General features: G+C 51.1%; 1 protein-coding gene across 1 annotated transcript in view; it reads right to left on the bottom strand.

The window, feature by feature from the left end:
- The window catches only part of HMCN2 (hemicentin 2), a 115084-nt gene that overhangs the window by 74318 nt on the left and 19945 nt on the right, over window positions 1-20821 (bottom strand). The window contains exons 14-22 of the mRNA XM_065418725.1: window positions 18031-18144; window positions 17382-17531; window positions 8499-8693; window positions 7449-7544; window positions 5766-5893; window positions 4915-5059; window positions 3943-4055; window positions 3332-3491; window positions 2378-2543 (exon numbers count right to left, since the gene is read on the bottom strand). Coding sequence (XP_065274797.1) covers window positions 2378-2543; window positions 3332-3491; window positions 3943-4055; window positions 4915-5059; window positions 5766-5893; window positions 7449-7544; window positions 8499-8693; window positions 17382-17531; window positions 18031-18144 — 1267 coding nt within the window. The remainder of the gene's footprint in view (window positions 1-2377; window positions 2544-3331; window positions 3492-3942; window positions 4056-4914; window positions 5060-5765; window positions 5894-7448; window positions 7545-8498; window positions 8694-17381; window positions 17532-18030; window positions 18145-20821) is intronic.

A 20821-nucleotide genomic window follows, 5' to 3' on the forward strand; every position in this document is an offset into this window, starting at 1 on the left:
TTCCCTGGGTGACCTCTGGCAAGGCACTTCCCCGCTCTGGGCCTCAGTTTCCCCTCTGCCCAATGGGGATAGTAGCATAGGAGTGCCGAGAGGATAAATACACTGAAGATCACGAGGGGCTCATGGAGGTTTCTACAAGCACCTCCGATAAATCAAGGAGACTGTGGGTGGCCAGTTACTCTGCAGCCTTCTCTCCTCTCTGCACATCACTCTGTGACTTCTCCTTTGATCCCCAGGCTGTTGCTGGGGCCTCCCCATCCCCCAGGATTCCCTGTAGCTAGCCAGCCTCAATCAGATTTTTTCCCCCTTAAATGAAAGGCCCTGCTCCACACTGGAGCCAGGATTATACTCCGCTGATTTCAATGGAGCTGAGCCCACTTAGATCAGACCTGAATTGGGCCTCAAGCTGTTGCTGGGAGGAAAACAAAAGTTGTCTATTTTTCACTTTAAGGCCCAGATATTTCCATCGTGTCGTTGTAGAGCCTCAGCTCACCTTGTACTCGCAGAACCAGACCCCGGGCAATCTCCAGCGCAGCAGACGCGCAGGGCTTATGGATGGCACAAGAGCATCAGTTATTCAAGGTTTAAAGCAAGGGCCATGCCCAGGTCAGGACTCTCTTGTATGTTCCATGCGAGATCCCGGTACCAGGACAGCGCAACCCTTGCACTTTTGCTAGCACGGGGAGCCCCCTCCTCTGAAGCATTCACTGGGTTTGCTTTCAGAGGCTACCAAGGCTTAGGGCCAGATCCATGCACAAGCAAAGGCTCTTCACGTGAGCAGGGGATGCATTAGCTTGGGCAATAACAATCCTGTCGTGTGCTGAGCACCCTCAACCTCTCACAGGAGTCAGGGGGAGCTCCGGTCTGGTGCTCAGCTCCCCCGATCGGGCCCTAAGATTGAAGTACTTTGCAGGTAACCCAGTGCCTTTGGAGTCGGTGTCTTTTGTCTTCAGAGAACACCTCCTCCTCTGCGTTTTGTACAGAGCCCAGCACTGAACGAGCAGGAGCTGGAGTGACACATGGTGTGTGTGAAGGAGGCTTTTCACTGCCATTTGGCCAGAGGATGATTGTATATCAATGAAATCCCAGCTCAGAGCCATAAAACACATTTCGCAGGGATTAGCTGTGCAGTAGATCTGTCTCGAGTTCACCAGTGACCCTCAATCAAATACATCTCAACAGGCACTTGGCACCGATCCCCTCTTTAGCCGAGGTGGAGTTTAGCACATTCAGATCACATCACTCAACCTTTCCGGGTCTTGCCTTATTCCAAAAACATGCTTGGCTTTTTTTTTCCTTTGCTAACATCACTCCCTTGCTGCGCTACCTTAAGAAGTAACCATGACCACACCAGCCAAGAATGCACAAAAAGCCAGATGTGCTGAAGGACAGGGACGGGAGAGCAGGACATGAAAAGCAGCCCTCTCCCCCACCACAAGCCAATGTGCAACTTAAGCCCCATACATTTCCAGGGGTGTGTGCACTTCAGCTTAACACGGGTTGAAAGCAGATGTTCCATCCAGACAGATGTTCGGAGAAAGGGCTGCTAGGGATGAATCCAAGAACTCGCTCTGGTTCCTTTCAGGGGCTGTGCCAACGGCTGATATCATCCTGAGGCGTCTGAGTCTGTGGGGTCACAGATTTCTCCAGCCAGGCACAGACTAATTGCTGCTCCCAGCAACCAGCAAGGAAAGCATTCCTGCTGCAATGACATTGAGCTGGGAAGACACGCCAGCTCTGGGTCCCTGCTCCATCGGCTGGGACCAGCCACTGGACCCAGTCCCTGAGCACTACCATGAATGGTACCAGGGATCATGGCGTTGGCTGGGGAGTTATGGGACTTAAACCACAGTACGTGCAAGGCTTTCACCATCTCCCGCGGATGTCAAACGCTCCGTTACTATGAATTAAACAATGCCAACTGCACATCTTTGTGCACCGGGGACCCCTGCCCCTCTGTTCCAGGCAGGGAAACTGAGGCAATGTGCCAAGGCCGCAGACTGAGCCAACAGTAAAAGCAAGGAATGGAACCTGGATCTCCTGCCTTCCACTTCCCCAGCTCTAACCACTAGACAACGTCCCCTTCCCATGAAACACGTCAGACCGCTCAGCCACATCAGATCGCTTCCGGGGCCGAGCAGGCGTCACGTGCATTCGACAGACTTGCAGAAAGGGGCCGTTCTACTTCAGTCTCCCACCATAACTCCGCTGAAGCTGGTGGAACAACAGCAGGGGTTAGTTTGGCCCGTAGCTGCAAATCTATTCTGTGTACGAAGAGTCCCAAGAGCTGAAGAAGGAAATAAATAAAGCTCGGAGAACTCCTAACAATGAGCCCATTGGGCTCTCCCAGCTTTACGCCTTCTAGCCAGTTCCTTACCTTGCTGTGGTGAGAGGCAGCGGCCGGGTTTCCTGGGTCCATACGACCAGTGGGGATGGGGATCCCTGAACTTCACAGGGCAGCATCGTTTCCTGCCCAACCACGGCGAAGATTCTTATTGGCCCCGTTGACTCACGTGAGCTGTTCCTGCTAATCCTGGGCTTAGCTAGGTCGGTGGGACACAGAGAGGAAAGTGAGGCCGGCGTCCGGGCTGAAGAGCTCTCGGGTTTTAAAGGCCTTTCCCGACTCAGTGAATTTAGCGCCCGGGAAAGGTGCCGGGAGATGGGCTTCCATGGGGCTGCTTCACTGCAGTTCTGCACTATGCACATCCATAGCCGCTCAGGACAAATGCCCGCTGTATTACTGCCCTACCCAAGACCAGTGCCCCAGGGTACTAGCAATAAGAGGCAGCCCCTGCCCCAAACAGCTGACGCTCGCAGACAAAGGGCGGAGTGGGGAGAAGGAGCCACAGAGAAGTGAAGCGACTTGCCCAAGGCCATACAGACAAGTCAGCTGCAGAGCTGGGAATACAATCCAGGTCTTCTGCTTCCTAGATTAGGGCCCTAGCCACTGCACCACGCTGCCCCTGCACGTTCTCTAGAATCCCCCTGCACGGGGCAGTACGAGCTCTGGGCAGCACTGACGCTCCCATGGGCTAGGCAGGGCTTATTGACGACTCCTAGAGAGAGCTGGAGGCTCAGTCGCAAACAGGGAAGGGAAGGAAATGTTCACTGGAAGAGGGGAGTGTCTGTGTTTCTATCGGGGCGGAGACAGCTTGGGAAGGGGGAGAGAGCCGGGAACAGGCTCGGTGAGTCCCGAGGCTCCTATTAATGCACCTGGAGGGTGCTGGACTCCCTTCTGCTGTCAGCCCATGGCTCGCTGGTAGAGGGGGCCATTTTAACAGGCCGTGTCCTTGGCTGGGTCTTCCCCAAGCAAGCGGACAAGCGGACTCACTGTTGACAGAGAGCTGGATTTCCCGGCTGGCGGAGCCCCCCAGGTTGGTGGCCGTGCAGACGTAGACACCCGAATCTCCAGCAGAGGGCAGGGGGATCAGGAGGCTCCCGTCGCTGGGGATGTGGTAGTGGGGGCTCCGGGAGGAAAGGGGCACCAGTTCCTTTAAAGGAAAAGAACAAACAGCAGGGGCTCCGGAATTAACTGAGTGTGTGTGTGGGGGGGAACCATGGGCGAGAGGCGCTCGGCTGGTGCTTTTAACCCTTCTCCCACTGGATTCCCTCAGGAGCATCCATCTCCACAACTCCTGGATGCTCTGGGATTTAAGCACTCTCCCCACTCCGGATACACGGGGCAGCCTTAAGGCCAATCTCTCTGGCCCTGTCTGCACTGGGAAACGGCTCTGTGTTAGCCACAACTCAGCACTCAGTGGGGACCTCAGGGTTCACCACAACCTGACACGGGCCAGTCCCGGTCTGCCCCGGGCAGTGAGCTGGTGACATGTGTTCTAACACACCCCTGCAGCAGCCAGCCTTTGCCAATATACTGCCAAGAAAGAGTCATCTTTCTGTCCCCCCTCCCACCCTGACCAAGCATTAGAGCCTCCACCCTACCTTTGTCCAGGTAACAGTGGGGAAGGGAACTCCACTGGCATTACATGGCAGGGTGACCACCACTCCCTCGTTGGTGCTATAGAGGGCAGGACCAGGCTGAATGCTGGGCGGAACTGTAAGCGAGAGAAGCGTCCTCCTTACTGCTTACTACTGAGAACAGCGAGGCAGGGCCAGCGCTCAGGGCTTGATTTCCAAGTGCTCGGCACCCACAGCTGCAAGAGATCTCAGCTCCCACTCAGCCATCTAATTAAGGGCCAGATCTGCAAGCGTGCTCGGCGACCCCAATGGCCTGGTTTTCAAGGGAGCCCAGGTCCTTTGGAAAAGGCCGTGCCAAGCCCTTCAGAAAAGCTGGCGATTTAGTTGAGGGCCAGCTTCTGAAAACAGCTCAGCTCTCCTGGCCAGACGTGACCAAATGGGAGATGAGCCCTTTTGAAAAAAATCTAGCCCCAATTGGGAGTGCTAGGCCCTTCTGAGAATTCCAGCCTTAAAGTCACTGCCCCCTAGGCAGCTCCGCCCATCTCAGAAGCCCCCACTATGTGTCCCCGCATGTCTGTGCCTTTCAGTCAGCACCCCCAGGAGTTTTAGTACGCAGCTGAAGTCTACTTGTCCAGAATCGAATTGCACCTGTGCAGGCCAGTCAGATGTCCCAGAGCTGCCAGATAATAGGAATTTTCCTAAATTCTTTTGTCAACACCATGCTGCCCTGGGGACTGACGCTTGCTAAGGAAACCGGCTCCAACAGTGCACGTTTTTCTGGCCTGGAGATAGCATCGTTGCTGCTTTCGCTCCGTGGCAAGAGCCATGTCTCTTCCAAAAGGCACCGTGGTTTCGTAGGTGCTTTGTAGGAAGCTGGCAGAGGAGGTGCGCACTCAACACCCACCGCGGCAGCTGCCTCCACGCACTGTAACACGACAGTGTGCAAAGCCAGCAAGCAGACGAGCAACGTGCAAAGCCCGGATCTAAACCGCTCACCGTGGATGGCAAGAGTCACGTTCTGCCTGCGAGAGCCAATGGCGTTAGTGACCACGCAGGTGTATTTCCCAGCATCCTCCTGGAAGGCCTGGTCTATATGGAAACTTCCATCTGTGCGTATGGAATGGCGGCTGCCCAGCGTGACCTGAGAACGGAGAGAAACCATGAGTCAGGATTGATGGTCAGTTCAACGAGCATCACATGCTTGTCCCTCTGCCTTTAGAAAATGTCTAAGGTCAGATCCCCAGCTAGTATAAACTGGCATCGCTCCGTTGACTTCAACAGAGCTATGGCAGTTTGCACCAGCCAAGGATCTGGCCCCTGGAGGAGCTCAGAGAAAAGAGACTATCACCGGGGGCTCCGTAGGTGGAGACTGGCTCCGTGATGACACAGGGGAGATATTACAACAGCCCCCCAGTCTCTGAAGGGGGTAACTGTGGAGGAAGAGGAGTTATTTAGTGCAACCTGGAGGGACATAACTCGTAGTAAAGGGGGAAATTAAGAAAGAGAAAAATTTAGGCTGAATATCAGGGCAAAGCTTCCTGACAGCGAGATCTGTATGATGGTCTCCCAAGGGAAGGGGTCCGAGTGGTAACATCTGGGGGTTGTCCGGGCTATTCTCCGAAGCCTTTTCTGTCTCTTACTTTGATTGTACCGTCATCCCGCTGACTAACACCATCACAATGACATGACGCAGCACAACAAATGCCGTGCTGCTGTCAATAACAATCAGATTGATCTCCCGGGCTTCAGCAGCGCAAGGACTCTGCTGACCTGTGCATGACTCACCACTCTCCGCCCCCGTTCCCCCCAGGGCAGCAAATTAAACAGACAGAGGACCAAGACCTCACCGGCTGCCCGTCCTTTAGCCATCGTCGGTCTGGAAGAGGCTTCCCAACCAGGATTATGCATGGCAGTGAGACGGGCTGACCCTCATGGGCACGGATCACAGGGGCCCCGACAGCTATCGCTGGGGCAACTGGAGAAGGAAAAGGCGACATTAAGTGGGGACAAACTGGCTTTAAGAAGCCAGGACAACAGTTCTGCTTCTTGGTGTGTTTTATAAATTAGCCGCCAGGATGAAACATCGTTAATCTGAGCCTTGTCCAGCCTCTGAAAGCAAAACAGTTCTTGGTCACCCCACTGCATGAGGGTCACCGTGCTGGCTGGATCGACGTGCCAGAACAGCTGCAGGGGCCGGGACTCACACCAGGGTTTGGCCATAGGTTAGTGCATCTATTCTGTCCTCATGCAGGTTCCTCACTGCCCTCTGCTGGGGGGAACTTTGGATCTGCGTGTGTATAAACCCATTGGGTTATCCCCTAAGCTATTCTACGGACATCTCAACTGTGAATGGTTGCACCCGCTAGCGGCTGCATCCTACAGTCTATCAGATCTAATACTACTACACGAGTACAAATACACTGGCTTCATGTGTGATCATGTCCCTGTCTAGTGACTGGCCCGAGTGACTAACAGCCCAGTTATTTACAGCAAAAGGAGTTACTCCTTTAGCTCAAGTGGCAGAGCCCTGTATTCGTGGTGCTGTGAAGGTCGCAGTTCAATCCCTGCTGATGACATCTACGTATGCAGGGGGAGCTCTTTGCAACACATTACCGCTAGAAATGGACCAGAGCCACAACGTCTCTGTCTGGACGTCTCTATCAGTATGTCTCTCTGGATCTCATTTCCCCCCAAAGATCAGATCTGGGAATTTGGTTCAGCCTAAACCTATCCACCTTGCCCAAGAGTGCAGGGGGGCTGGCTGCATGATTTGGGTAAAAGTTCATCTCTAGATACAGTATCATGAACCTAAACGTCAAAGAGCATTACATTTAGCCCCAGGCAGTGGGCATTGGAATTCCCAAGCTGCATATTCCAAAGGAGCGACCGGTGTGGAACAGGAGTCAGCCCCATCATTACAGGTTACAGAGGAGCAGCCGTGTTAGTCTGTATCCGCAAAAAGAACAGGAGTACTTGTGGCACCTTAGAGACTAACACATTTATTTGAGCATAAGCTTTCGTGGGCTACATTAATTTGGGCTTGAATAGAGACTGGGAGTGGCTGGGTCATTACACAAATTGAATCTATTTCCACATGTTAAGTATCCTCACACCTCTTGTCAACTGTCTGAAATGGGTCATCTTGATTATCACTACAAAAGTTTTTTTTCTCCTGCTGTTAATAGCTCATCTTAATTAATTAGCCTCTTAGAGTTGGTAGGGGAACTCCCACCTTTTCATGTTTTCTGTATGTATATATATATACACACACATCTATCTATCTATCTATCTATCTATATATCCTCACTATATGTTCCATTCTATGCATCCGATGAAGTGGGCTGTAGCCCACGAAAGCTTATGCTCAAATAAATTTGTTAGTCTCTAAGGTGCCACAAGTACTCCTGTTCTTGTTACCATCATTACAGACAAAGACATAGGGACAGTCAGCGTCTGCGCCCCAGGCTTTCATTTGCTTTAGCAATGGCATGAGGCTAATAACAAACATGTCAAAAAGAAAGACTGTAAACCATGTCCGGTGACCGTGAGCTTGGCCTCAGCCTGGATCTTCCCAAATATATTCTGTGCTTCGCAGACATAGACGGCTTGGTCATCCAGTGACACACCTGGGGCAGAGGGAGAGGAAAGGTCTGAGCAAGGCAATACAGAGGGGCTCAGCCAGGTCTCTGAGCTCTGGTAGGGGGAAGAGCCCACACCAGCAAACCATGGGGCCGCCTCAAAAACAATCCCGTACTGCCTAGCATTGTCACATACACCTGTCCAAGGTGAATGGGAAGTGGGCGTGTGACAGCGTGCTGGAGGTCTGACCCAGCACTCTAGTCACGAGGGTATTAGCTATTCCTCCCCTCAAGAGTGGATTTCATTGGGAGATCGGTGCCCAATGGCTTAATTAGGCAGGAGGCTGATGAGCAAATGAGGACGATCAAGTTCATGTCCACTCGTATGTCGCCACACGAGGCTGTACTGATGAATTGGTGGAGGGGACCTAATAAATAACACATGGATGCTTATAAACCTGGAAAGCATCCAGCCTGCTTGTGGTGGGCCAAAGGGTGGAGACGTTAGCCCTGGTACAGGGTGTACCATGCTCCCACATCAGAACGGTAGTGCCTCACACTCCCTTTGCAAACAATGTGCAAGGCAGTGGAGAAGCAGGGCCACTGGTTAGCAAAAGTAAGAGGCAACAAGCCCGTGCAAAGCCAGTTGTGAAAGCGTACACACCTCGGAGTGCAGTTACCAAAGGATGCAAACACAAGGAATATGCTAAACCCATCAACTTCTTCATACAACAAAGCAAGGGCATAAGTCCAATTCCCTCCCAAAACGCTTATGTGTATACACAAGGTGACAACACACCTGCAACACTGCACAAGAGAAGAGTACACACATCTTTTGGCAGATAATACACAGAAATACTCCGCACACCCAGTCATGTGTGCAGTGTGTACACACATCCAGATGTGCATGCAACACATGTGCACGCACCCAGATGTGCACTAAGTGCTCGTGCCTAGGCATACACCTGTACATGCGTGTACAAATGGTCCCGGTTCTCTTACTTTCCATAAAGAGTTCACCAGACTCCAGAAGGCTGGAATTGCTGAGCAGACCAGGCTGGGCAGTGACAGCTTTGCCGTCCTGTCTGGACCACGAAATCAGTGGAGGAGGATGTCCCTCAACGCGACATGCCAGACTGATGTTCTTCCCCATCTCCACAGACACGTCCTGCGGGCGTTCTGCAAACCGAGGGGCAGCTGAAAGAGAAAGCAGAGAAGAGTCTCAGATCCAGTCCTGACACCAATTTAGCGTAATCTGTAAATGGGACAATCAGTTTCATTCTAAAGGGCACGTAGGTAGGTCTTCTCTGTGCTGGAAGTTTCCCTTTTGGATCACATCCATTCCACACCCCAGCCCCTGAAGACAATCTGTACCCCATTCCATTTTAAATAAGTTATTGACATTAAAAGAAGTTTCCAACAGACGTAGAAATTTAAATACAGGTTTAGCTATAATGTATTTCACATGAGCGTACAACCAGCAGGACTCACAACACCAAGATGCACTAGGGTGTGCGACAGACTCGAGTCAAAAGGTAGAAGGCCCAGTGCTTGGCATATGGACAGGATGACCTAATAAGTCCTGTTGTCTCTAACATCTGATCATCTTACTGATTAACACAATGACACGACCGGGTCTAACTCAGTCATGGTGGACAGGAGAGAAAGTATCTGGGACTTGGGTACTTCACCCTCTTGTCTTTCAGTTCTAGGTCAGTATGTCCCTCTCTGCTGCTTTACATGCTGAGGATCTCTATTGAGATGGAGATAACTATAGACATGAACGGTCCTATCTATGGACAACATGGATCTTCTCCATCTCCATTGCCAGGGGTTGGCAGTACTAAACTCTTGGTCACCCTGGGACCTACCTGCCAGGATTTGAAAGCCAGTGATTTAACCGGTGCCAGCCCCTTCAGACCTATTAGTTGCCAGATGCAGGTTGTGTTTTAACTTGTAAGATGGTTTTGCATTCATGGTGGACATGAAAAGAGGCAGGAACTTGGCCAGGGACACTCTGACAAATGTGATCTTCCTTCTCCGGGGCTTCATTTTTCTTATAAAATAAATCAAGAATTGAAATCCCCAAGGAGCATGATGCAATTCCACATGGCTCTTAATAGCTGCCATTTAAAAAACAATTAAGAGCCCCGGACACATCGGCTGTTTTCAGATTGTCCATTAACGTGGAGGGAGGCATCTAGCTGCAGCATATCACACCGCGCTGCCCACTCATGATGGGAGTTAGAAGATCTAGCTCGGAGCTCAGCTAAGAATATCTAAACAGCTTGAGACAAATGGAGGGGGGAGCAAATCGCAGAAGCCAGAGGGGAAAAGACCCGGTTGGTCACTGAATCCACCCCGCAAGGCCCCACGCGGCGCTGTGCCTTAGGGGTATTTCTCACTGGTTTGCCCAGCTCACAGATGGCCCAAGTGACAAGCTCCCATCACCCCCACGGGGAGACCCTCCCATATTGGCACCACTCTCTCAGTTTCTCAGCCCTTCGCTCATCACTTTACTGGGACGGGACTGTGGGGGGACGAGGGATAGTTTGAGGGAAAGGGACCCTTCATTTCCCCACAAGTTCACCTCCCAACTTGGCAGATACCGAGCTAGATACAGCAGGTCGCAGGGTAACTAAGACAGCACGAGAACCAAGCAGCTTGCACCAGTCAGCCCAAGAGAGAGAGAAAAAAGGCTGCCCCAAAGTTAATCTGGGGCATCAGGGACCTGATCTAAAGTCCTTTGGAGTCATTGGGGTCTCCCCCCAATAGACACAGGGATAGGTTCTATGAGGACATAGATGCTCTTCAAAGGCCACCCAGAGACCCATCGCTCACTGTTCACCTCCGTCTCTCCCTGCAGGCCTGGTTTCCAGGCTGGCCGCCTGAGGCAGTCACTCAGATGGGCACTTTAGCCGGCTGGTGTTTGGGTTCTACACACCGGTTTGAGCGTCCCTAGATGGAGCTTGTTCATCCTGTCACAGGTGCCCATGTCTAAGAACTGCAAACCCTTCCCCTTTACCTCCACTTCTGCCCAGCGCGAGGGCGGAGTCCTGCGCTGCAATGTGCTCAGGGCTTGCTGCTGGGAAAGCGATGCCCTCTTGTTCCCCTGGGCCTCTCCGCCAGCATAGAACAGTCTCAACACCTGGTCTGGGCAATTCCCACGCTGGTTTAACAGCTAACGTTACAGAATTCACCCCACTGCCTCCCTTTATAATGAGTCTAGCAGCTGCCTTGCTAGCACCATGCAGGACGGAGCCAGATACAGGAACCGAGCGCTGAGTGGGGGAGCCTGCAGTCAGGACAGTGTACACAACACACACACACCAGAGCTGGCTGCCTTTCTGACACCAGTGCAGGCCCACCAACTTCCCCCCAGCACCAGAAGCCAGGCAGATGGCTCCTGTCCCTTCCCCTTCCTTCTTCCGGCCTGGGGAAACCTAGGCTCACTCCATGGCCCTGCCAGGAGCTTTGCTCTTGATTATATTAGCATGTGGGAAGCAGCAGCTGGGTCAGGAGAGTGTCTGAAGGAGGCCCACACCCCACCGTACCCTTGGCTTTGAGCCCCTGCCACATGGGAAAAGATAGCAGGGGCCAGCCTGTTCAGAAGAGGAGGTTGACTCCTTGTCTCATGTCCTTTTGGCTGCTGCTCCTCGCTAAGCAATGCCTAGCTGCATCATGTCTTTGTTCTGTTCTTGTGTGTCCGCGCAAACACAAAGATTTCTGAAAATCCCCAAACACACCCTGTCTTCTCCAAACCACAACAGCAGCTGCTAGACTACTCGCATCCTCAATTCTTAGTGTGCCCCAAAGAGTGGGAGGCGGCTTTTTTCACCGTCAACATGCAGGGAGTCTAACTGGCAAATTCTTCCCTCCCAAGTCCCCCTCTTTCCCTCCCCAGGCCGGCAGGGGCCGCGGAGACAGAGCTCACCTGCACTAGAGCTAGACCAGAGCCAAGACTGGACCCAGTCAGGTCCCGTTCTCACTACACACTTTACCCGTGCTGTAATGGGCTCAGGAGACAACCATGTTGTAACCAGGTCTGACTGGGCTATAGTCATAGCAAAGACATGGCTTAAGTCTCTGGGGTTAGGGAGTAGCTGGCCAGGATCCCACTGGCTGATCTAAGAGCATTAATAACAGGATCCAGAGTGGCCCCCATCCAGGCCTCAGCTGTGATGGAGGGAGGTCGCAGTCCAAGACCTCATGGCTGAAGAGCGTTCAAGGAAGAACAAAGAATGGGTGGTGAGTGGGAAGAGACTCCTCCGAGATTTCCCAGAGCTCTCGCCCCGCAGAAGCGGGGACAGAATTGGGAAATTCCTCCTGAAAGTATCACAACAACAGGAGTGAGAGTCACCCTCCCAGTCAAGCAGCGGGTCCAAGAACGCAGAGGGTGGGGGCTTTCCGACCCTCTCCCTCCCCACGGATTCCCAGGAGAGCCCCTGCCCACCACTAGGAAGCAAACTGCTCTGTGCCCCATTGTGTGGTGACACCACCCTGCTCGGACCCAAGGAGTGCGGGACTGAGCCGGGTCACGTTGACGCAGGGGAGGGGAGGCTCCCCGACTAGTAAACAGAAGTGCCGTACCTGCCTGGCGAGGCACTGAGCCTCCTCTCCCATGGAGGTGGCACCATGTCCTCTCGTAAGAGCCAGGAGCTGGCACTCCCCACTGCTGCCCAGACAGTGACACAGCCACCAGGCTGGGGAAGCTGCTTTCACGCCTTAGCGCTCAAATCTGCCTTTGCTGGCTTCGGCTACGCCTCACGGTGCTTCTCCCCCGTTCTCTAGCTCCCCCCCACCCCGGCTGCACTGGGAGAATGGTAGAGAGCCAGCTGCGTTTCAGCAGCCCGAGCCAGCGTGCCGACAGCAGAGCAATTGGACCCCAGGGCCGGGTGCGTGGGGGGTGTTGGCTGGGACCTGCTGCCTGAGGAAATCCCCCTCCGCTGCTGGCAACTGCTCTGCAGTCTGTACCAACGGGAACCACAGCTGCTCTGTACTTGACCTAGGGGAACGGGCTGTGCAGAGGGTCATCTTGTTTCAAAACAGCTCAGGCTCTGCATCCCCCTGAGAAAAGCCAGGGGGCCTGGAGCCAGCTCAGCCCACACCACCGTACGCGCAGTGAGGAGCTCCCCCTGAGGAGGGGTTCAGTCAGTCACCCCATTCATGCTAGTCGGGCCCCACCTGCTCTGTCCAGCAAGCTGGGGGCAGAAGGGACGAGCACAGAGTTTGCAGCTGAGAAGTCCCAAGGTTTCATCTTGGCTTGACCCCTAAACGAGAGTCTCTGAGCCTGAGCGGGTCTGCGTGAACCCACCACCAAGGACTGCCACAAGGCTGGTGCTGCTCTCACTCCCAGAGGTAGTAACCAGCCTGTCTCCTCTGCTCCACCGGGCAGGGCGTCTTCTCTGCCTCCCCTCCCCACGCTGAACCCAGGGCAGATGCTCCAGTACAATTCTGCTCACCATGGTGTAGGGCTCAGTCCCATAAACCCCACGCAGACATTGGCCTCAGTGGCACTGCTAGCATGAGGGGCAGTTTGCAGGTGTGGGGACACAAACCATATTTAGCAGCCCTGTGCTTGGCTGCAGAGAGTGGTATAGGACGGCTGGAGCCAGCCCAGAAGAATACAGTGTACGTGGCATGGTGCTGTAGGGCAGGGAAGATCCTAGAGCTCCACAGAAAGACACAGAACTCCTATCTCCAGGCAGGGTGCTGGGCTGAGACCTCCCTGTTCTGTGAGAGCAACGCACAATGGCACTGCAGCAGAAGTCAAGAAAACCAGTGCTGGATACAGCTAAATGGGGGAGAGAGATTTACCTGCATCCATTGCAAGGGTTGGAGAGAACTGGGAGTGAATTTCAGTGGTGGCTTATTTGTGTCAGCAGGATCTCTCGACCCCCTGGAGGCAGACCCAGCTACACTTCAGAAGCAGGCCCTTCCCTTCTGGACTAACACCTTCCCCATTCCAGATCAGAGCTAATCAGTATGCTGTCCTCTGGGTAGCGCTCACCAGGCTGTCTTGCCCCTTTCTGGAGCCATGCTGTCGCCTGTGAATCCGCCCCTTTCACGCTTTTGCGCTACACATTTTTGACCATGAAACATTTTCAATTTCACCTACTCTGACCACAGCCAGAGACACATGCCTCCCTTTCTGCGTAACCACAGCACTTTCATACCATGTTCTTTCAAGCCTCCAGCCCCCCTGTGTTCAGAGTGAAGAGGAGAATGACAGAACCATCGGCAGTAATGGGTCTCCTATAGAAGTATGACACTCTGTACCTCAAAGTAGCACCCTGGAACCCCCACTTTCACCACTGTCATATGATCATGACAGATTAAGTTTGCAGATGATACCAAACTGGGAGGGGTTGCAAGTGCTTTGGAGGATAGGATTAAAATTCAAAATGATCCGGACAAACTGGAGAAATGGTCTGAAGAAAATAGGATGAAAATCAATAAGGACAAATGCAAAGTACTCTACTTAGGAAGGAACAATCGGTTGCACACAAAATGGGAAATGACGGCCTAGGAAGGAGTACTGAGGAAAGGGCTGTGGGGGTCATAGTGGACCACAAGCTAAATATGAGTCAATAGTGTAACAGTGTTGCAAAAAAAGTGAACATCATTCTGGGCTGTATTAGCAGGAGTGTTGTAAGAAAGACACAAGAAGTAATTCTTCCGCTCTACTCTGCGCTGATTAGGCCTCAACTGGAGTATTGTGTCCAGTTCTGGGCACCACATTTCAGGAAAGATGTGGACAAATTGGAGAGAGTCCAGAGAAGAGCAACAAAAATTCTAGATTAAAGGTCTAGAAAACATGACGTATGAGGGAAGATTGAAAAAATTGGGTTTGTTTAGTCTGGAGAAGAGAAGACTGAGAGGAGACATGATAACAGTTTTCAAGTATGTAAAAGGTTGTTACAAGGAGGAGGAAGAAAAAATGTTTTTCTTAACCTCTGAGGCTAGGACAAGAAGCAATGGGCTTAAACTGCAGCAAGGGCGGTTTAGGTTGGACATTAGGGAAAACTTCCTAACTGTCAGGGTGGTTAAGCACTGGAATAAATTGCCTAGGGAGGTTGTGGGATCTCCATCATTGGAGATTTTTAAGAGCAGGTTAGACAAACATCTGTCAGGAATGGACTAGATAATTAGTCCTGCCATGAGTGCAGGAGACTGGACTAGATGACCTCTCAAGGTCCCTTCCAGTTCTCTGATTATGATATGTTTTGTACAATGCATTCCTTGTGAGGTATTTTAAAAGCTTTGATCTGTTGAACCTCATTATCCTGTTGAATTGTATGTACTATCAATGCATGCTTAGGCGCTGACTCCATGGGTGCTCGGGGGCTGGAGCACCCATGGGGAAAAATTAGTGGGTGCTCTGCACCCACTGGAAGCCAAGCTCCCCTCACCCCCTGCCCCACCTCCTCCTCCTCCCCTGAGCGCGCTGCATCCCCGCTCCCCCGCCTACCTCCCAGCACTTCCCACCCAGCCACCACCAAACAGCTGTTTGGCAGCGTTAGCACGCTCCAGGAGGGAGGGGGAGGAGCGGGAACATGGCGCGCTCAGGGGAGGAGGCAGGGAAGAGGCAGGGCCGGGGCGGGAATTTGGGGAAGGAGTTGGAATAGGGGCATGGAGGGGATGGAGTTAGGGTAGGGACTTTGGGGAAGGGGGTGGAGTGGGGGCGGGGCCGGGGGGGGGTCGAGTACCCACGGGAAAGTGGGGAAGTCGGCGCCTATGATTGCATGTGACGTTATGAAGTGTTGCTATCTGTGTTACTGAAATTCATTGGGAGGCTGGGAGATGCACACAGCTTGCCTTTCAGTAGGGACAGAGGAGAAATGATCACTGGCCAGACAGGCGTCGATGGCCCATCAAGAAGAATCCACTATCCCAGAGACTCCACAGAGAAAGCACCTCCCCAAGGAGGGCAGCCTAACCCTCACAGCAAGGATCTTTCTAGCAGCTACAAGAAAGTATAAAAGAGGAACAGTGACATCATCGCTTGGCCTCTCTCCTCCCCCATCTCAACCCCTGGAAGATCATCTGGAAGACAAAGCCTTTGAACTGGGGAGATTAGTCCCAGGCTGACAGGCAGTTCAGTCTGTGTATTGAGAACTGTGAGCTGCCTGTAACATCTATGAGGGTGAAAGACTGCTTTAGATCCTGTTTAGTTTGTTAGAGTTTAGATGGCGTTTCTATTTTTATTTCTTAGGCACCCAACTTTGATCTTGATGCCTGCTACTTATAATCACTTACAATCTCTCTTTCCGTAGTTAATAAATCTGTTTGATATTTTACCTAGAACAGAGTGGTTTTGGTTGCAGTGCGTGGGGAATCTCAGCTCAGATGACAAAGGCTGGGGCATGTCCTCTTTCCTTTGAAGAAGTGGTGAACTAATTAATGAACTCGCACTGTCTAAGGGAGTCTTGAGCAGTGTAAGATGGTATATTTCTGGGGTGCAAGGCCAGGGGCTGGGGTGGTCGGCTGGTGCCTCTCTCTGTATGATTCATGAGCAGAGCTCTGGGAGCATTCATGCCATCTAGCTGGGTGTGGAGCTCCATGGGCTGGTGGCTGAGTGATCACAGTGCCTGGAGGGGTTTGCTGCTTGTCACTAGCATAGCTTTGTGAGAGACAGTCCAGGCTGGAGAGTTAAGGAGGCACAGTGGTCCCACAGTTCCAGGCTGCAACTTACTAGAGACTGGGTCTATAGCACCTCTCGCTATTTCCTCTCTCTAGCTACATATAGTCAAACCTGTACAGTACTTAGATGGGCGCCCAAAAAGGAGCATACACGCTCTAGGACACGATGCTGGTGACTCAGTAGGTGGCGCTCTTCTCTCTCACATGAGAGGCAGTGAAGTCTTCTGGCTACGGCACTGGAGTGGTTCTATTCCTAGCTCTGTTACGGACCTGCTGTACGACCTTAGGGAAGCCATTTCACCTCTCTGTGTTACGCTGCTGTCTGCCTTGCCTCTCATTAGACGGAGCGCTCTCCAGGGCAGGGAGCTCCTCTCACTAGGAGTCTGTACAGGGCCTGGCACAATGGGGCCTCCCAATGCTACTGCAATAAAACAACTCTGTTTGGAAGAGATGTGAAGTGCAGTCCCTGGGCATACGAGGACGCGATCCCTTTACACTCTGCATGACGCTAGAGGTGTCCCACATCCTGGCCCACTCTCAGCTTGAGCATTTACTTTACCTGCCCAAATCCACCCTGCAACTTCAAATGGACGCAGCCTTCTTCTTCAATTCCTGCCCCGAGGTGTCATGCATCAGTAGAAATCCCCCTATAGTTTCATGGTTAGACTCTTCGCCCCCTATAGCTAGAACTCCTGCCAGATAGCACAGTGCTGGTTGCCGCGTTTCCACCCTAGAAAGGGCTGCATTCCAGCAGTGCAGTGAGTGAAGGGATCTTGTGTAGAACATCCAGAACTAAATCCTGTCCTCACTTATGCCCTGGAAAGCCCCATAGACTTCAGTGTGGGTGCAGAGCTCAAGGGCAGGATGAAATCCAGAACTAGGCTGGCTGCTATAAACCTCAGTTATTACTGATGGGAGCGGAGAGAGTAACAGGGCAGAGAGTGGAGGTATCAGTGAATAGCTCAGAGTGCAGAACTGGGTCATTCCAGTCTAAACTCCTGTGAATTCTCTCAAAGGGGTACAGAGAGACAAGGTGGGTGAGGTAATATCTATCTTTTATTACACCAACTTCTATTGGGCCAATAAAAGATACTACCTCACCTACCTGGTCTCTCTAATATCCTGCAACCGACATGGCTACAACTACACTGGGTACATCCCAGCGGAGCAGGTCATTTGCCACTGTTAGCTGGTTTTTCTTTAATAATCTGAAGGACCCCAAAGCTTTAAGTCAAGACTTACAGCCAACTTCCAGCAGGATGCCATCAAAGGAGACCCCCGCCTCACTGATGGCCTCGCAGATGTACTCTCCTGAATCCTCCTCCTGCACTGACTGGAGCTGCAGGACCGCCCGATGGGCACCAGGCGGAGAAGATGCCACTTCCTGTTCCCCTGGACAAGGAAAGATACTGAACGTCAAACCTTTATTCCTCACTGCCTTAGCACCTCAAAGCCCCTTCCTGCCTTCTCTTGCCATCAATGAGCAAATCTTCAAAGGGATGGAGAGTTAGTTTGTTTGGATACAGAACTTGAGCCTGCAAAATGGAGCTGGAAATATCTCAGGAAGGTTCTGCCTCCTGCCCAGGGGATTTCCTGTATTCTTTGCCAGGGCAGGCTAAGACGGGGCATCCCAAACACAGAACAGTCCAAGCAGCAGGTGCAATGCAGTGCAGAATGGACTGCTGCTGGCTGGCAGGGTGGAGAGAGGTTTGGGGTCTCAGGAGCGAGAAGACGGCTAGCCAGGTGAGCCTGTGAAGTGGAGTCCATCTGCAGGAAAGGGATAACGGACTGGGAGGCGCAATCTGTCTGTGTTAAGAGTAGGGGGGTAGTTAATATGCCCCTAGCCCCCCCAAACTGTTGCATAGCTCACTTGAGTCAATTCCAGCCCTACCTTTGTACCATATGATCTGGGGAGGGGGTACCCCGGAAACGTGGCACTCCAGCATCGCATCTTCTCCCAGCAGGGCCTGCACAAGAGGACTCACCGCAGCGACGTGGGGAGATTCTGTATCCAAGACACACACAAAAAGGCTCCAAATTTATTCCACCCTGGAAAGCACTTCACGAGCATGCACGAGATACCCCAGAAACACCGCGGCCCCGGGGGAGGGACATCTATGGGGATGAAGCACCAGCTTGGGAGCCCCCACACCCACCCAGCACTCCAAGGGCAAATGCCTATGGCAAACTGTTCTGCAGAGATGCACTGCAGTGCTTGGCAACAGACCGCAGCTCCCACAGTCTCACATAACCAGAGGATACCACGCACCGATAGACTTGCTGAGGATCCTCACCTAACAATGAGAACTCATTCTTGAGGCTACAATGAATCTGTCTTTTCCCTTGCCCGTCTGTTTAACATATGATTCCCCCAAGCTGCCCCAGCTCTGGTTTATGCCACCGATTCATTTTGCCAGACACTATTTACAGGGTGCCCATGGCATGCTAGCCACTTCACAGGTGGGTTTGAAGGCAAGATCTTGAAGGTCACACAAACATGCATTATTAATGTTACAGCAGTGCCCAGGGCCCAATCAAGGCCCCATTGTGCCAGGCGCTGTACAACACATGGTGAGAGGCAGCCCCTTTCCCAGAAAGCCTATAGTCTAAATAGGCAAGACAAAAGATGGGAGAAAGGAAGGATTATTATTAGGGCTGTTGATTAATCGCAGTTAACTCACAAAAAATTAATCGTGACTAATCGCACTGTTAAACAATAGGCTACCAATTGAAATTTATTAAATATTTTGGATGTTTTCTATATTTTCAAATATTGATTTCTATTACAACACAGAATACAAAGTGTACATTGCTCACTTTATATTATTATTTTTATTACAAATATTTGTACTGTAAAAATGATGAACAAAAGAAATAGTATTTTTCAGTTCACCTCATACAAGTACTGTAGTGCAATCTCCTTATCGTGAAAGTGTAACTTACAAATGTAGATTTTTTTTGCTACATAACTACACTCAAAAACAAAACAATGTAAAACTTTAGAGCCTACAAGTCCACTCAGTCCTACTTCTTGTTCAGCCAATTGCTCAGACAAACAAGTTTGGTTACAATTTGCAGGAGATAATGCTGCCCACTTCTTGTTTACAATGTCACCTGAAAGTGAGACCAGGCATTCGCATGGCACTGTTGTAGCCGGCGTTGCAAGATATTTACGTGTCAGATGCGCTAAAGATTCATATGTCCCTTCATGCTTCAATCCCCATTGCAGGGGACATGAGTCCATGCTGATGACAGGTTCTCGTCGATAACAATCCAAAGCAGTGCGGACCGACGCATGTTCATTTTCATCGTCTGAGTCAGATGCCACCAGCGGAAGATTGATTTTCTTTTTTGGTGGTTCAGGTTCTTTTGTTTCCACATCGGAGTGTTGCTCTTTTAAGACTTCTGAATGCATGCTCCACATCTCGTCCCTCTCAGATTTTGAATGGCACTTCAGATTCCTAAACCTGGGGTCGAGTGCTGTAGCTATTTTTAGAAATCTCACATTGGTACCTTCTTTACATTTTGTCAAATCTGCTGTGAGAGTGTTTTAAAATGAACATGTGCTGGGCAGTCATCCGAGACTGCTATAATTTGAAATATATGACAGAATGCGGGTAAAACAGAACAGGAGACATACAATTCTCCCCCAAGGAGTTCAGTCACAAATTTAATTAATGCATTATTTTTTTAAATGAGCGTCATCAGCATGGAAGCATGTCCTCTGGAATGGTGGCCAGAGCATGAAGGCGCATATGAATGTTTAGCATATCTGGCATGTAAAATACCTTGCAACGCCATCTACAAAAGTGCCATGCAAATGCCTGTTCTCACTTTCAGGTGACATTGTATTTCAGCAGTATCTCCCGTAAATGTAAACAGAAGTGTTTGTCTTATCAATTGGCTGAACAAGAAGTAGGACTGAGTAGACTTGTAGGCTCTAAAGTTTTACATTGTTTTGTTTTTGAATGCAGTTATTTTTTGTACATAATTCTACATCTGTAAGTTCAACTTTCATGACAAAGAGATTGCACTACAGTACTTGTATTAGGTGAATTGAAAAATATTATTTCTTTCGTTTTTTTGCAGTGTTACATCCTGATGTTGTAATCTGTTTCTTGGTCGGTATTTCCTAGCTAGTGAGACACTGGGCCAGCCAGAATGGTGCTTCAGGATTGTTATTAGGGAGGTGTTCTGGAAACTTGCATTTCTGGTCTTATCTTTCTGTAACAGATAAAGATGTGTGCTGAAATTTTCCTGGGAAAATGATTTGCTTAGAAATATCCCAGGAAAAAGTGGGGTGCTTGGGAAATGCTGCGGAGGGAGCAGTAGTGTTGAGTTATTATTGTAACACGCTGTTATTGATCATCCTCAGGGCCCCAGTTTCTTGAGCCAACACAAGGGCTGAAGTGAGAATGAAGGTAACATGGAAGGTAACTAGGTGTGTTATAAATCAGAGGGAGGTTCCGAACAGACAGCCTGATGATGAGGATGGAGCATAACCTCTTTAACAAGGGATTTGACACAAAGTTCAAGAGTCTGACCATGCATCCACCTAAGGAAAACACCAGGCATTCAAACCAGCTGTGTCCCGTCTACACACAGAATCAAGGAATGAGAACAGCACAGAGGAGGAGAGAGGACAGGGACGAGGGAACTATAAGACACAACAGAAAGGTTCA

The sequence above is a fragment of the Emys orbicularis genome, chromosome 18, assembly GCF_028017835.1.
Source record: "Emys orbicularis isolate rEmyOrb1 chromosome 18, rEmyOrb1.hap1, whole genome shotgun sequence".
In the NCBI taxonomy this organism is placed as follows: Eukaryota; Metazoa; Chordata; order Testudines; family Emydidae; genus Emys; species Emys orbicularis.